The sequence below is a fragment of the Oryx dammah genome, unplaced genomic scaffold (genome assembly GCF_014754425.2).
Source record: "Oryx dammah isolate SB20612 unplaced genomic scaffold, SCBI_Odam_1.1 HiC_scaffold_18, whole genome shotgun sequence".
Lineage (NCBI taxonomy): Eukaryota > Metazoa > Chordata > Mammalia > Artiodactyla > Bovidae > Oryx > Oryx dammah.
This window is the reverse complement of record NW_024070202.1, coordinates 29,999,416-30,015,565: the sequence shown is the minus strand read 5'-3', so window position 1 is coordinate 30,015,565 and position 16,150 is coordinate 29,999,416. Positions and strand designations below refer to the sequence as shown.

The 16,150-nt window shown below is 38.7% G+C and overlaps 1 protein-coding gene across 1 annotated transcript in view; it reads right to left on the bottom strand.

The window, feature by feature from the left end:
- The window catches only part of ABCB5 (ATP binding cassette subfamily B member 5), a 114,531-nt gene that overhangs the window by 2,896 nt on the left and 95,485 nt on the right, over positions 1-16,150 (bottom strand). Inside the window, exons 23-25 of the mRNA XM_040260634.1 lie at positions 13,482-13,638; positions 10,375-10,572; positions 8,691-8,897 (exon numbers count right to left, since the gene is read on the bottom strand). Of these exons, the coding sequence (XP_040116568.1) occupies positions 8,691-8,897; positions 10,375-10,572; positions 13,482-13,638 (562 nt within the window). The remainder of the gene's footprint in view (positions 1-8,690; positions 8,898-10,374; positions 10,573-13,481; positions 13,639-16,150) is intronic.

Here is a 16,150-nt window from a genome sequence, read left to right as displayed (position 1 = left end):
AAATGATTTAAAGTATCATTTTAAAAGAAATCACTGGGTTTTTTAGTTGTGGCTCTTACTAAATCTCTGTGGGCACATTTCTCCAGGTGTCATGATGTCATTCTCAGTGGTGCAGGTATCATCCTAGCAACTTTTCAGGCCATGATAGTGATATTTAGCACTTCACAAATTGCTACACTCTCCTACTTACTAATGACCCCCTTTTCAGTATTACACTCCATGGAAGGGTAAAGGAAATTTCTCACATATCTAAATCATAATGGATCAGCAAGCAGGCTGCCACTTGTTTCCTACATTATCCTGTTGACTCTGCTTTCCTCCAGGGTTTCACACTGCTCTGTATTAGCCCTTGCCAGTTGTCTGAGAAATACATGCCATTGGTACCCAAACAAGGATGTGTGGGTGGATCAGCTCCACTGGGAAAGTAAGTCCAACTGTACAACCTTCTAAAAGTGGATCCTGTAGCATCATCATAGAGAAACGCAGCATGTGATGAGGTGCTGTTTAGCTTAGGACCTTGGAGAGGCCTGATTCAACTGCCTTTCCCTCCACACCTTGCTGCCTTCAGGAGGTGTTTCTCCAGCAGAGGAGGTTTTGAGAAAGCTTGTGAGTAACTGTAATAACAGATATGTCTCCTTAATCTCAAAGTTCATTTTCAACTTAAAATGCTTAATTGCTTACTTTATATCAAACAATGGGTGAATTATTGAAGCCCAGTAAAAGTGTCCTTTGTGAATGGTCTACAAAGGAAACAGACTTTAGCTATCTCCTTTGTGATTTTGAGAGGTTCCCTGGTGGCTCAGATGGTAAAGCGTCTCCCTGCAATGTGGGAGACCTAGGTTCAATCCCTGGGTCAGGAGGATCCCTGGAGAAGGAAATGGCAACCCATTCCAATACTTTTGCCTGGAAAATTCCATGGATGGAGAAGCCTGGCGGGCTAGAGTCCATGGGGTCGCAAAGAGTCGGACGTGACTTCACCTTCATTCTTTTTTCTTTGTGATTTTAGCCGAGACTGCTAGCCCACTGGGCCTTTTCCTTCTAAAACACATTTTATTAAAACTGGAACCACAGGGCTATAGATAATCAGGTAAAACTCAGTGGTTCATATCCACACACTGCAAGTTTCCCATCTAAATTAGAGGATTCAATCTTAAGCCAAAAACTGGATTTGGTGGCAATGATAATGGACTTGTAGCTCTTTCTGCCAATCTAGATTAAATTGTATGTGGATTCTTCTATTACAGCTGAAGAAGATATAATACTAGCTTAGAAATCACTTTGCATTTCTTGGCTTTCTTTAGCTTTCAGGAAGATATAAGTCTCAAGAATGAACTGGATGAAAATACAATTCAGATGTTTTTGCCCATTATTAAGTCCTGGTGGCTCAGATGGTAAAGAATCTGCCTGCTATGCATGAGACACAGGTTCAATCGCTGGGTCGGGGGGATCCCCTGGAGGAGGAAATGGCAACCCACTCCAGTGTTCCTGCCTGGAGAATTCCATGGACAGGGGAACCTGGCAGTCTACAGTCCATGGGATCATAAAGAGTCGGACACAATTGAAAGACTAACACTTTCAAGCAGAACAGATTATAAATATGAATATACATGTTGTCTCAATAGTAATCTAAAAACATTTTCAGACACTTAAACTGAAGGTTTTTGTCTTTTTGTTTGTTTCTAATGAAGACCTACAGGATTTCATTCTTTCCTGTTTCAACTGAAAATCTAAATCAGTTTTCTGGCAAACACTAGGATGGTGAATGCCCTGAAATCACCTGTTTTATGAGATACTCAAGAAGCAGTAGCTGTTCAATGTAAACCTGGGTCTAAATACCAATTTGATCCTGGAAGGAACATCAGATAGAGTCTAATCCTAAACCAGCTGCATGCTGGAGATTCTCTGCAGGCCCTTTAAAGGAGTTTTAGGGTGATTCCAGTGGAGCCAAGAAGTGGTTTGACTGAGAGCTGACTGTGTGAAATTGTGGGCACTAGGGGATTTCTACATCTGATGTATTTCTCAGGGATCCTCAAGACCAAGCCAGTGTTATCTGCACTCCTCTCCCAGGCTGATATTTCCAAATGCCTGGAGGTTCTATTCATGGAATACACCATAGATTTGTTACCCTTAGCACACTCTAAGTTGACTGCTATTCACGTTCTAGCCTTGATCTGCCAGACAGGTCCATAATCCTTTACCTGAAACCCACAGGGCTATACTTACTTAACAATTCTATTTTTCTTTACTTTAGAATAAAATACACTATAAATTGTACACATCATACATTATTTATGTTTAATATGCAATATATATTATTTTGGGCTTCCCAGGCTTCAGGGGTAAAGAATTCGCCTGCCAATGCAGGAGACACAGGAGACTCAGGTTTGCTGCCTGGGATGGGAAGATCCCCTGCAGAAGGAAATGGCAACATGCTCCAGTATTCTTGCCTGGAAAATTCCATGAACAGTGTGGCCTGCCAGGCTACAGTCCATGGGTCTCAAAGAGTCAGACGGGACTGAGCCCACACACATATATTATTTAAGACCCACAGAAAGGGCTGGGTAGCAATCAGTAATCAAATATGTGAATATTTCTGTAGAAATATTTGACAATTCATTCTAAGTAGGATTAATAAAGACTACATAAAACCTTACGTCATCTTGACCACCCAACAAATTTACTTCGAACATATGGTCTTTGTGTGTGGAGGGGGTGTGTGATGTTTAAGAACTTTTGGAAATTGGAACTGGGGGAAAGAAAAGTATGGACCTGAATTTCTCTCATCAAGGTTGTAACGTACCAAGACTTGCCCCTTTCATGTAGTCTGGGCCATTGCCACAGAGGCCACAGCATCTCTTGAATGAGCAAACAAAAGGATGAGCTTCAAATGATTTTTTTTTCCTTTAAAAATTCGATCATGTCACTTCTTTGTGTAAAAAAGATCTAGCGGTTTCCTCTTTCCAATAATAACAGAGTCCAAACTTAGTCTGGTAATTCAGAACCTTCATATTTAGTCCATGCTCATATTTGTGTGGCTTCTTAATTCCCCACTTTATAGTTTGTGCTCAGAACTTTAAACTTATTTTCCTTCAAACACATAAAACCCTTTCACATGTATGTGTTTCTGCACGAGCTTATTCTGTCTCCTAAAAATGGTGTTGCTCCCTTTCTGCCTAGTGAACTACTCATTCTTCAAAAGCCAGCTCAAAGCAACATCCTCTGTGTGGTTTTCTGTGAAACTTCGTCATTCCTGCCTTCATACTCTCATCATATGCTCTTTGTGTTTTTATGCCAGAAAGCTGCCCAGTGTATTATGTACTTTCTTGCTCACTTTCTACAGACAACCTGAAGCTTAGTCCTGACAATTCCACTTTTATGATATTTTTTACATCCTTTTCCTTGTTTTATTTTACTTTATTAATTCAGACCTTCATAACTAAACCCTGGAAATAGCTCCGAGTTGATTTCCCCAAACCCTTGTCCTTTACTGCTAGACTAGTAATTTCCCTGTCCTATTCCAAAAGGATATTTTGGCACCAGATTTCTTTATGGTTCTATATATTTTCCAGGTAAGAGTAATATGAAAGTAAACTACAGTTTTATTTAAAAACACTTAGAAACAAGCTATTCTTTCTTTTGGAAATAACATTATGGTTCTCAAAGTTGATTGTAAAAAGAATGCTGAATCTCTGCAGTATATAGTTTTGGGTAAATCTGAGAAATAGTACAATGAAAATAATGAAAGATAAAAAACAATTTAAGGGTAAGAGTCAAATGGTACAAATATAAAGTGGAAAGCATTTTACCATACATAAATTAAAGAAAAACCCTCTTAGGATTATGTAGATAATAATCTATCCTTGAGTCAATAATTCAGTGAATGTCTTGGTTAAAAAAGGGAAAGCTATAGGGTCACAATATTTTGTTACTCCTTCTATTATCGTTAGTAATACAGAACCTTACTGAAGTTAGGGAAACTGTATTAATGGCCCATTTCTAGTTAGAGGAACCAATTAATGTGGACAGGAGATGGTGAGGGATGATCTAGTAGTATAAAAGAGAGTATGGTGACCATTATCCTTCTCCCAAAACAGGGCATTAGATTAGTTGTTTAATATAACGCTTACTGAACTTTGGCATTTCCTTTTAAAGTGAGCTAGAAAACCACATTATACAAATTTGTTTCTAATCAAAAGTAAGTGTGTATGTATGTATGTATATATATATATATATACATATATATATATAAAAGTAGGTATATACATATACTTTAAAAAAATTTTTTTGCTGCACTGTGCAACATATGGGGTCTTAGTTCTCTCACCAGGGTCAAACCTGTGCCCCTTTTAGGAAGTGTGGAGTCTTAACCACTGGCCCACCAGGAAGTCCCTATATTTTTATTTTATCTATGTATGTATGTAGGTATAAATAGTAAGAACTTATAAGTTGCAACCAACATTAGTGTCTGTGCACTAATTCTGGATTTGTATCAATGCTTGCTATGCTAAAGCCCTCTTGACAGTTAGCCAAGATTTTCAACTTTTCTGAAATTTTGTGTCAGCTGTCATAGCCAATACAGAGAGATGACACAAATGGTGGGCAAGGACCTAACACTCTAGTGGGAAAAGGAGACCCTAAACAAATAAGTAAGCCCCAGGGTAATTTTAGACTGTGGTCAGCACTCTGAAGACTATGTGATAGGCTATAAGGGCTGGTGGGTCCTCTGTAAAATAAGATGGCCACGGGAGACTTCTGCAAAAGTGACATTTGAAAGAGCTTGAAATTCAAGGAGCTGGCTCTTCGAAGAGTCATAGGAAGGGAGAACCCAGCTGAATAAATTTGAGTGTAAATGTCCTGCAGTAAGGAATAAAAAAGTTCATGAGACAGAAAGAAGTCAGTATGGCTGGAGAGAGTCAGCACATAAAGAGATGAGGGCCAGATCACAGAAGGCCCTGCCAGTCTTATAAGAAGTTTTGATTTCATTCTTAGTTCAAAGGGATGATGTTAGGAGGTTTTAGGCAGGGAGGGATATGATTTACTTTATGTTTCTAAAAAATCCAATTGATGGGAGGAAGAATTATAAAGGGGCAAGACTGGAAACAGGAAGACAGATTCAGTTCAGTTGCTCAGTCGTGTCTGACTCTTTGCGACCCCATGAATCGCAGCATGCCTGGCCTCCTTGTCCATCACCAACTCTCGGAGTTCACCCAGACTCACGTCCATCGAGTCCGTGATGCCATCCAGCCATCTCATCCTCGGTCGTCCCCTTCTCCTCCTGCCCCCAATCCCTCCCAGCATCAGAGTCTTTTCCAATGAGTCAACTCTTCGCATGAGGTGGCCAAAGTACTGGAGTTTCAGTTTTAGCATCATTCCTTCCAAAGAAATCCCAGAGCTGATCTCCTTCAGAATGGACTGGTTGGACCTCCTTGCAGTTCAAGGGACTCTCAAGAGTCTTCTGCAACACCACAGTTCAAAAGCACCAATTCTTCAGTGCTCAGCCTTCTTCACAGTCCAACTCTCACATCCTTACATGACTACTGGAAAAACCATAGCCTTGACTAGATGGACCCTTGCTGGCAAAGTAATGTCTCTGCTTTTGAATATGCTATCTAGGTTGGTCATAACTTTTCTTCCAAGGAGTAAGCGTCTTTTAATTACATGGCTGCAGTCACCATCTGCAGTGATTTTGGAGCCCCAAAATATAAAGTCTGACACTATTTCCACTGTTTCCCCATCTATTTCCCATGAAGTGATGGGACCGGATGCCATGATCTTCGTTTTCTGAATGTTGAGCTTTAAGCCAACTTTTTCACTCTCCTCTTTCACTTTCATCAAGAGGCTTTTTAGCTCCTCTTCACTTTCTCCCATAAGGGTGGTGTCATCTGCATATCTGAGGTTATTGATATTTCTCCCGGCAATCTTGATTCCAGCTTGTGTTTCTTCCAGTCCAGCGTTTATCATGATGTACTCTGCATATAAGTTAAATAAGCAGGGTGACAATATACAGCCTTGACGTACTCCTTTTCCTATTTGGAACCAGTCTGTTGTTCCATGTCCAGTTCTAACTGTTGCTTCCTGACCTGCATACAGATTTCTCAAGAGGCAGGTCAGGTGGTCTGGTATTCCCATCTCTCTCAGAATTTTCCACAGTTTATTGTGATCCACACAGTCAAAAGCTTTGGCATAGTCAATAAAGCAGAAAGAGATGTTTTTCTGGAACTCTCTTGCTTTTTCCATGATCCAGCAGATGTTGGCAATTTGGTCTCTGGTTCCTCTGCCTTTCCTAAAACCAGGTTGAACATCAGGAAGTCCACGGTTCACGTATTGCTGAAGCCTGGCTTGGAGAGTTTTGAGCATTACTTTACTAGCATGTGAGATGAGTGCAATTATGCGGTACTTTGAGCATTCTTTGGCATTGCCTTTCTTTGGGATTGGAATGAAAACTGACCTTTTCCAGTCCTGTGGCCACTGCTGAGTTTTCCAAATTTGCTGGCATATTGAGAGCAGCACTTTGACAGCATCATCTTTCAGGATTCGAAATAGCTCCATGGGAATTCCATCACCTCCACTAGCTTTGTTCGTAGTGATGCTTTCTAAGGCCCACTTGACTTCACATTCCAGGATGTCTGGCTCTAGATGACTGATCACACCATCGTGATTATCTGGGTCATGAAGATCTTTTTTGTACAGTTGTTCTGTGTATTCTTGCCAACTCTTCTTAATATCTTCTGCTTCTGTTAGGTCCATACCATTTCTGTCCTTTATCGAGCCCATCTTTGCATGAAATGTTCCCTTGGGATCTCTAATTTTCTTGAAGAGATCTCTAGTCTTTCCCATTCTGTTGTTTTCCTCTATTTCTTTTCATTGATCGCTGAAGAAGGCTTTCTCATCTCTTCTTGCTATTCTTTGGAATTCTGCATTCAGATGCTTATATCTTTCCTTTTCTCCTTTGCTTTTCACTTCTCTTCTTTTCACAGCTATTTGTAAGGCCTCCCCTGACAGCCATTTTGCTTTTTTGCATTTCTTTTCCATGGGATGGTCTCGATCCCTGTCTCCTGTACAGTGTCACGAACCTCCATCCATAGTTCATCAGGCACTCTATCTATCAGATCTAGGCCCTTAAATCTATTTCTCACTCCCACTGTATAATCATAAGGCATTTGATTTAGGTCATACCTGAATGGTCTAGCGGTTTTCCCTACTTTATTCAATTTAAGTCTGAATTTGGTAATAAGGAGTTCATGATCTGAGCCACAGTCAGCTCCTGGTCTTGTATTTGTTGACTGTATAGAGCTTCTCCATCTTTGGCTGCAAAGCATATAATCAATCTGATTTCCGTGTTGACCATCTGGTGATTTCCATGTGTAGAGTTTTCTCTTGTGTTGTTGGAAAAGGGTGTTTGCTATGACCAGAGCATTTTCTTGGCAAAACTCTATTAGTCTTTGCCCTGCTTCATTCCGCATTCCAAGGCCAAATTTGCCTGTTACTCCAGGTGTTTCTTGACTTCCTACTTTTGCATTCCAGTCCCCTGTAATGAAAAGGACATCTTTTTTGGGTGTTAGTTCTAAAAAAGTCTGGTAGGTCTTCATAGAACCGTTCAACTTCAGCTTCTTCAGTGTTACTGGTTGGGGCATAGACTTGGATTACCGTGATATTGAATGGTTTGCCTTGGAGACGAACAGAGATCATTCTGTCATTTTTGAGATTGCATCCAAGTACTGCATTTCAGACTCTTTTGTTGACCATGATGGCTACTCCATTTCTTCTGAGGGATTCCGGCCCGCAGTAGTAGATATAATGGATATTTGAGTTAAATTCACCCATTCCAGTCCATTTTAGTTCGCTGATTCCTAGAATGTCGATGTTCACCCTTGCCATCTCTTGTTTGACCACTTCCAATTTGCCTTGATTCATGGACCTGACATTCCAGGTTCCTATGCAATATTGCTCTTTACAGCCTCGGACCTTGCTTCTATCACCAGTCACATCCACAGCTGGGTATTGTTTGTGCTTTGGCTCCATCCCTTCTTTCTTTCTAGAGTTATTTCTCCACTGATCTCCAGTAGCATATTGGGCACCTACTGACCTGAGGAGTCTCTCTTTCAGTATTCTATTATTTTGCCTTTTCATACTGTTCATGGGGTTCTCATGACAGAATGTGGTCCACTGGAGAAGGGAAGACAGATTAAAAAGGTACTAAAGTGGTCCTCTCTGATGTCTCAGATGGTAAAGAATCCATCTGCAATGTGGAAACTCAGGTTCAATCCCTGGGTTGGGAAGATCTTCTGGAGAAGGGAATGGCTACCCACTTCAGTGTTCTTGCCTAGAGAATTCCATGGACAGAGGAGTCCATGGCATCACAAACAGTCAGATGTGACTGAGCGACTAATACTTTCACTCACTTTCAAGGTGGTCCAGAGGGGGATGATGGTGGTGTAGCCATGAGTAGAGTATAAATGAATAGAAGGTATAAAATAAAAATATGAAAATTAATTGATATTCATGAATATTAATACAGTTGGTCTTGGAAAAAGTCACACAAACATAATCTCAAATTTTGCTTTTTATATCTCACTTTACATTAGATGCCAGCAATGAATTGTGTAATCCAAGGAGCACATAAAAATAACCACTTAAGCCCAAGAAAATACTAGACAGCTTTTGGTTCAAGATTTCAGGCATTTTCTTACCTCAGGGAGACCCTCAATAAAAGAGTGGATGTTTGCTGCATTTGCTACTTCTTTTATCTCATTCAGTGACACAACCCGGCTGTTATCACCATAGGCTATGTTCTCAGCAATGCTACAGTTGAAGAGCACAGGTTCTTGAGAAACGATTGCTATCTGGGAACGGAGCCACTGTACGTTCAATTCCTTTGCATCCACACCATCAAATAGCTGCCAAAGGCAGAAGGGAGAATGGTATGTGAAGATCCAACAACTGCATCATGTCACAGCTCACTGCATTCAAATATATACAAATCATAACAAGAAGGTTAGGAATTCAAGCTATTTCATAGCATAAATGTTACCCGAGAAGGGCTCATAAATCATATGTTGTATGGAAGCAGACAGCATGTATTATTAACTAAGTGAAGTACCAACTCTTAAACTTACTTGACATTTCTGGGAATGGCCATATGTTCTAGAGACCTGCCCAGAGTTTAGAATGAAGTCTGGTGTTCTGTACTAAAGTCAGATGAAAAACGACCAAGCTCCACTGTAAAGGACCCTGCTTTATTAAAGCCTAGTGATGTAACAAAATTCAACTGACATCTGACGAGCATAAGCATACCTACTATGTGATGAGGACTCTTCAGGCACTGAGGAAAGAAGAATAAATAAGACAAAGGTCTTACCCTCCTTAGCTTATATTGTAGCAGAGAGAGGCAGGTAATAAGCACACTGACAAACAACGTCAGAAAAATAAAGTGTCATGAAACAAGATAATGAGATAGAGAGTGACTAAGAATGTGCTGAGGATTTGGGAAGGGGACAGGTGAATGCATTATATTCTATCTAAGAAGTCCCTCTAAGGAAGTAGTATTTTTAGACTGAGACATGAATGATGAGAAGGTATTGGCAAAGAAGTTATAGTAAGAACAAATTTTGATCAGGGGAACAGCAAGAACAATGTGTGTTCAAAGAACATTGTGTATTTCTAGAACATAAAGAAGTCAATGAGACTGATAAACAGTGTATAGTGAGGTAGGAATGATAGGAGAGGAGTTTGGAGGGGGAGGCAGGGGCTAGATCACAAAGGACCTTGATTTGATAGTATGGACTCTTGTTTATTCTAACTGCGATAGAAAATCATTGGAGAGTTTAAAAGAAGGAGTGTGCTATGCTGTATGCAAACAGCTGAGTGTTACCTAATTTTGGTACTCATTGTTCATTGTTTTCTGTGAAGACAGCCATTTTGCAAATAATCTTTGTGACTGTGATGGGCAAAAGACTGTAAACTGCAGCAAAATGATGACTATCATGACAATCATTGACTTTTATGGGCTTCTTGTTTTTTGCGGTGGGAGGGGTAGGAAGAACAGGAAGTTGTCTTTGTGTGTTTGTAATGTGGTGGTGTTTGAAGGGACAGAATAGTTGAAAATCTGAATATAAGTTAGAGTAAGAAAAGTGCCAGGTAAGAAAATCCATCCTTGGAGTTCAAAGGAGGGAGAGTTTCCATTTCTTTTTTGAGATCAGGATGCAGAACTTAATGGAGCTGATTCAAAAGAGCTCTAATCATGCCTATGGTTTTGAGAATTGTGGTGTGGAGATGGCCAGAGTGAATAGCAGGAAGCTTGAACTTAAGCCCAAGGGAATGTTTAAGAACAGCTCCACTAACCTCCAGATAAGTTGTATTTGAATTCAGTCTTACCACTTGTCCTTTCACTGGGTCATAAAATCTCTGCAGAAGTTGGACAGAAGTGCTTTTCCCACAGCCACTGCTTCCAACAAATGCTACTGTCTTCCCTTTCTCAATATTGAGGGATAAACTGCGAAGGATTAGGACATCTGGGCGACTTGGATAGAAGAAAGAGACTTCTCGGAACTCTATATTCCCTTCACATATGTCCTGGTGAAAGAAAGTTGGCAGTGTTTAGAAGGATGAGTTAGAAAATCTGTAACGAACTACAGCACACTGGCTTAGTGCTTTCTGAAAACTCTGTATGTTTCCACAACCATTTTAATTTTAAACACCATGTTCTGTCGAGTTGCTGACTGCACATTGTTGCTGTTGTTCAGTCACTAAGTCGTGTCCAAACCTTTGCGACCCATGGACTGCAGCATGCCAGGCCTCCCTGTCCTTCACTATATCCTTGAATTTGCTCAGACTTACGTCCATTGAATCAGTGATGCCATCCAACCATTTCATCCTCTGTTGCCCCCTTCTTCTCTTGCCCTCAAACTTTTCCAGCCATCAGGGTCTTTTCCAGTGAGTTGACCCTTCACATCAGGTGGCCAAAGTTTCAGCTTCAGCCTCAGTACTTTCTGTCATTTTGGTTGAGATTTTTATGTCTGTAGTTTTTGTGGTCTTAACTCTCAGACTTGCTAAAAACACTAGTTTCCTTTGGCTTCAGTACCCAGTCACAGTCTGATCTGCAGAAGAGCTGTTTGACCACCTGCTCTAAATAAATACATTTTTAAAAAAATTAGTTTGTGCTTTACAGATATTATTTGTGCTTTATAGGTATTACTGCTTAACTTAGAATAGCTAGAGCCCTCATAAACTATATGTATAAATGTTGTTTTTAAAAGTTGGACCATAATTTACAGTTTATATACATCTCTATTTTAAATTCAGATTTATCTGTGTTAATCTTTTGGCAGTGACATTTGCCTATAAATTTATTTTTCTCTTTATGCTTCGATCTCTTTAGTGGTTGATAATTTGTAAACCAATATTTATGTATATCATAAGTATGATGTTTATAAAAGACTTTCCAGAACAATCACTAAATGATGATTAACTTTCTCTTTATATATTTGGTTCATAAGATTTTAGGTTCTTTTGAATTCCATGTTTGCCCTCAATCAAATGCATTTTAACTAGTGAGGTTTAATAATCATGATCAGCATCTTCTGAACCCAGTATATACGTAGGAGGCAGGGATAGGTGGAGGGGAGGAGTATCAAAAAATATTTGACAATGAAATTATTCTGTTGTCAAAGGAAAGAAATGTTAACTTATGGTTAAGTATTTTAGAATTAGAAAAAAAAATCCTGAAACGATATGTACCAAAATATTAAGTTTTTTTTTTTTTTTTGTTAAAGGTAAAAAATCTCACAGCCCGCAACAAAATATTAAGTTTAACAGCAGCTTGTTTTTAGCTTTTTCAATGCTTTCTATTTTGCCCATTACAGCACATGAATATTATTTGCAAAACAAAATTTAAAAAAAAACCTTGGAGAGTGCAATTATTTCTGTATGCTCTGATGCCTTTTGGAAAGGTATAGAGAGATATTCTAGAGTTCCAGGCTTTAATACATTTAAAATTTTACTATTTTAAACATTTTGTAATGAAAAAATTTCAAACATCTATAAAAGTAGAGAGAATAACATATAATGGACTGTTTGCATATATGCCTATCTCCCAACGTCAGTAATTATCGTTGTTTGCCAGTTTTGTTTTTATCAGACTTTATTTTTTTGAAGCATAGCGAATGGGCTTCCCTGGTGGCTCAGTAGTAAAGAATCCACCTACCAATGCAGAAGACAGACTTGATCCCTGATCTGGGAAGATCCCATATGCCACAGAACAACTGAGCCTATTGAGCCCGTGCTCTAGAGCCCGGGAACTGCAACTACTGAAGCCTGCTCAACCTAGAGCCTGTGCTCTTCAATAACGGAAGCCAGCACAAGGAGAAACCTGCATACCACAACTAGAGAGAAGCCCCTGCCCACCACAACTAGAGAAAAGGCAGCACAGCAACAAAGACGCAGCACAGCCAAAAATAAATGAATAAAAATTAAAGTAAAAAATAAAACATAGGGAGTGATAGAAGTATGTGTCTATTAAATAAAATAAAGATTAAATAACTTAATTTTATAGTCTTTATAAGAAACATTTCCACGTTCTATCCCTTTGATACAGTTCTATGGGGATGTTTATCAGTGAGATGCTCAATCCCTCTATTGTAACATTTAGAAAGAAATGACTAGTAATATTACTAAATATCTAAATCCTAAGATTTAAAAATTTTCCTACATTACTTTTCAAAAGACAAGTATGAAATTTTATTGTGACACTCATGTATCTTAAAGCATTCTATTTTGAGACTGTCATGATCTTTTTATTTCTAACAACTAGCATTTCTTTTAATAATTATGAGGTTTGAGTGATAATGTACTATTTTAAGCTATCATACATATAAATCTACTGTTAAAATTCTAGAGGGAAATACATTCAAATGAAAATTTCCTTTTAAGTGTATACCTAATAGTTATTCTTTTAAATTTAAAATGTCTAGAAAAACTGAATATTTATTTAATATATGCATCTTTTAGAGTTTGTGACTAAATGTGTACATGTGTTTTAATATTAATAATTTAATATAGTTCCCATTTCCTCTCTTCTGTTTACACATATATTTTCCATGAAAAATGACTTCTGAAGTAGCAGGATACTATTTACTTTGCATATGTTATCAGAGAAAAAAACGAATAAATCTTAATGCAAAGCTTTATCCAATATTAAAACTTTTGCTGTCTATATAAAATCAAATGTATAAATCAATCCTGTGTTCAAGAATATTCTGGCAAATAAACCAGAAGCACATATTTTTTTAATATAAAATCTGTACATTTTAGTAGGAGAGGTGAAAATTTGATTAAGACAAGATCCCCTTTCTCCTTTTGTAACCATAACAGTTATTTATACAAGCTTTTAATTATTTACAGCACTCATTTGCGGTTATCAAATAATGCCTTCATTTAAGTCTAATTAGAGAGCATTGGACATTTAAAATCATAGTTGTGCTTACTGTTTTTTTCCCTTCTTGACTGTAGCTGTCTATAGTTGGTTTCTTTTCCAGCAAAGCAAACAGATGTGCAGCCCCAGATTTGGCTCTCGAATATTCAGGTGCCAAAACAACTGTTTCTCCAATGGCCATAGCTCCATATGCAATTGCAGTAAAAACTCTATCAAAAGATAAAGCATTTGAATCTCAGTTAGGTCTATTTTCAAATAAGAGCTCTGAAAGTGAAGGAAAAATCAGGCACTGGTTTTATATAATCTTTTGACCCAGATAGAGCCATTAATGCTTGAGGCTCAAAAATGATATAGCTCTTTTGTAATTTTCCACCACATATCGATTATCCCTTTCCTATACAACGAAATAACTTTGGAGCTCAGGTAATCTTAAAAATTTCTCTTCCAATTAGAAAGACAGATCAAAGGCTCTAACTAGTGAATATAAAACTTCTTAGCTTCTTTGATATAAGGATCATTTGCTTGGAGATTTGACAGAGAATTCAACTAACAATGGGAAGAATGGACTCTCCAGTAGTGAGGTCTGAATTTACACAGTAGATATGAACAGTTTTTTTCCCCCCTTTTTTGCATATAATGTAGTTCGAACAGATAACTGATGCCAGATGATTGGTTATCTGCCTGAAGTGCTACAAGATTTAAAGAGAGCAAAGCATGGAGACTGTTCTTTGTTAAGATCCTAAAAACAATATATGAGTAAAATACAGCTTAACCAGACTGGAAGAAGTGCTATGATCTTTGGTCTGCTACAGATTATGATCTCAGTTTTAAAACATATTAATTCTAAAATGGTAATTATGCAGATGATAGCACACAGGATAATAGTCACAGAAATGTGGCATATCATGTGGCCATGGTTAAGTATTTTTCCTCTCATTTTTCATTTGAGTCATGAAAACACATTATTGGAATGAAAAATACTGCATCTCAGTGACAGAGCTAAAAGTGTAATTCAGCTAACAATTATATAAGTTTCACTGGCAATATTTAAACATTAGGCAATAAAAGGACACATAGAACCCAGTTGCTTGTTTGCCGTGCTGTATCATAGCAAGGTAAATACAAACACACTGGTCTCCTCATGAATTTCTCCAGAGGTGGGACCTATCAAGGGGTGGATTTTGATACAATCTCTTCAGCAATATAGACTTCAGATCTTGAACCTTGTTTTCGTTATAAAGGTCAAACACCATACAAACAACTGGTTTACTGGGATATGTGATGCTAAAATTTTGTAGTCACTAGCTCTGTGATGTCAAGGCATTTTTAGTACTAATATTTACCGAAATTCAGAGCTCAAAATGCCATTCAAAATACTTAATACTCAGCTATAAACATCAGAAGTTAGTATCGAATTTAGGTAACACATGAGAGTAGGCTTCTCAGAACAACTAAGAACATACCTTAGTATCTGAAATGTGCCAGAATATCTTACTGTCCTAAAATTTGCATAATTAAAAGTCAATTTAATTATTTGGCATAAGTGTACCGAGGCTAATGTCTTTGTTAGATCTCCCATAAAATGAAATTTACTGAGAAGGGGAGAAGGGCAAACAAAGATGCAAAATAGATTAAGAAGAAAAGTTTTAGTAAAAAGGAGAGCACCAGCTGAAAGCTCTGTGCTGTCTTCATTATGTTTATGTTGAGGGGAGGCTAAATGGAACGGGCCTTGATGTTGGTGAGGATTAGATTGAGGAAACTAACTTTGTGGTGATGGGACTGTCTAGGGGTTTCAGTTCAGTTCAGTCGCTCAGTCGTGTCTGACTCTGCGAACTCATGGACTGCAGAACGCCAGGCCTCCCTGTCCATCACCAACTCCAGGAGTTTACTCAAACTCATGTCCATTGAGCTGGTGATGCCATCCAACCATCTCATCCTCTGTCGTCCCCTTCTCCTCCTGCCTTCAATCTTTTCCAGTATCAGGGTCTTTTCCAGTGAGTCAGTTCTTCGCATCAGGTGGCCAAAGTATTGAAGTTTCAGCTTCAGCATCAGTCCTTCCAATGAATATCCAGGGCTGATTTCCTTTAGGATGGACTGGTTGGATTTCCTTGCAGTCCAAGGGATGCTCAAGAGTCTTTTCCAACACCACAGTTGAAAAGCATCAGTTCTTTGGTGCTCAGCTTTCTTTATAGTCCAGCTCTCACATCCATACACGACTACTGGGAAAACCATAGCTTTGACTAGACGGACCTTTGTTGGCAAAGTAATGTCTCTGCTCTTTAATATGCTGTCTAGGTTGATCATAACTTTTCTTTCAAGGAGCAAGCGTTGTTTAATTTCATGGCTGCAGTCACCATCTGCAGTGATTTTGGAGCCCCCAAAAATAAAGTCTAGGGGTTTAGTCAGGGACATTATTCTCCGTTATACTTTTCTCCCAGTGGGTGCTGTATAAAGAGACCAAAGCTACAGAATCTGTCCTAACCTCATCTGGCCCAATTAGATAGAATGAACTAAAGTGCAATTCACTTCCACTTAAGTATTTATTGCACAATAACCAGTGCTCTAACTCCATGAGAGTGTTGCTGCTAAGTCACTTCAGTCGTGTCCGACTTTGTGCGACCCCATAAACGGCAGCCCACCAGGCTCCCCCATCCCTGAGATTCTCCAGGCAAGAACACTGGAGTGGGTTGCCATTTCCTTCTCCAGTGCATGAACGTGAAA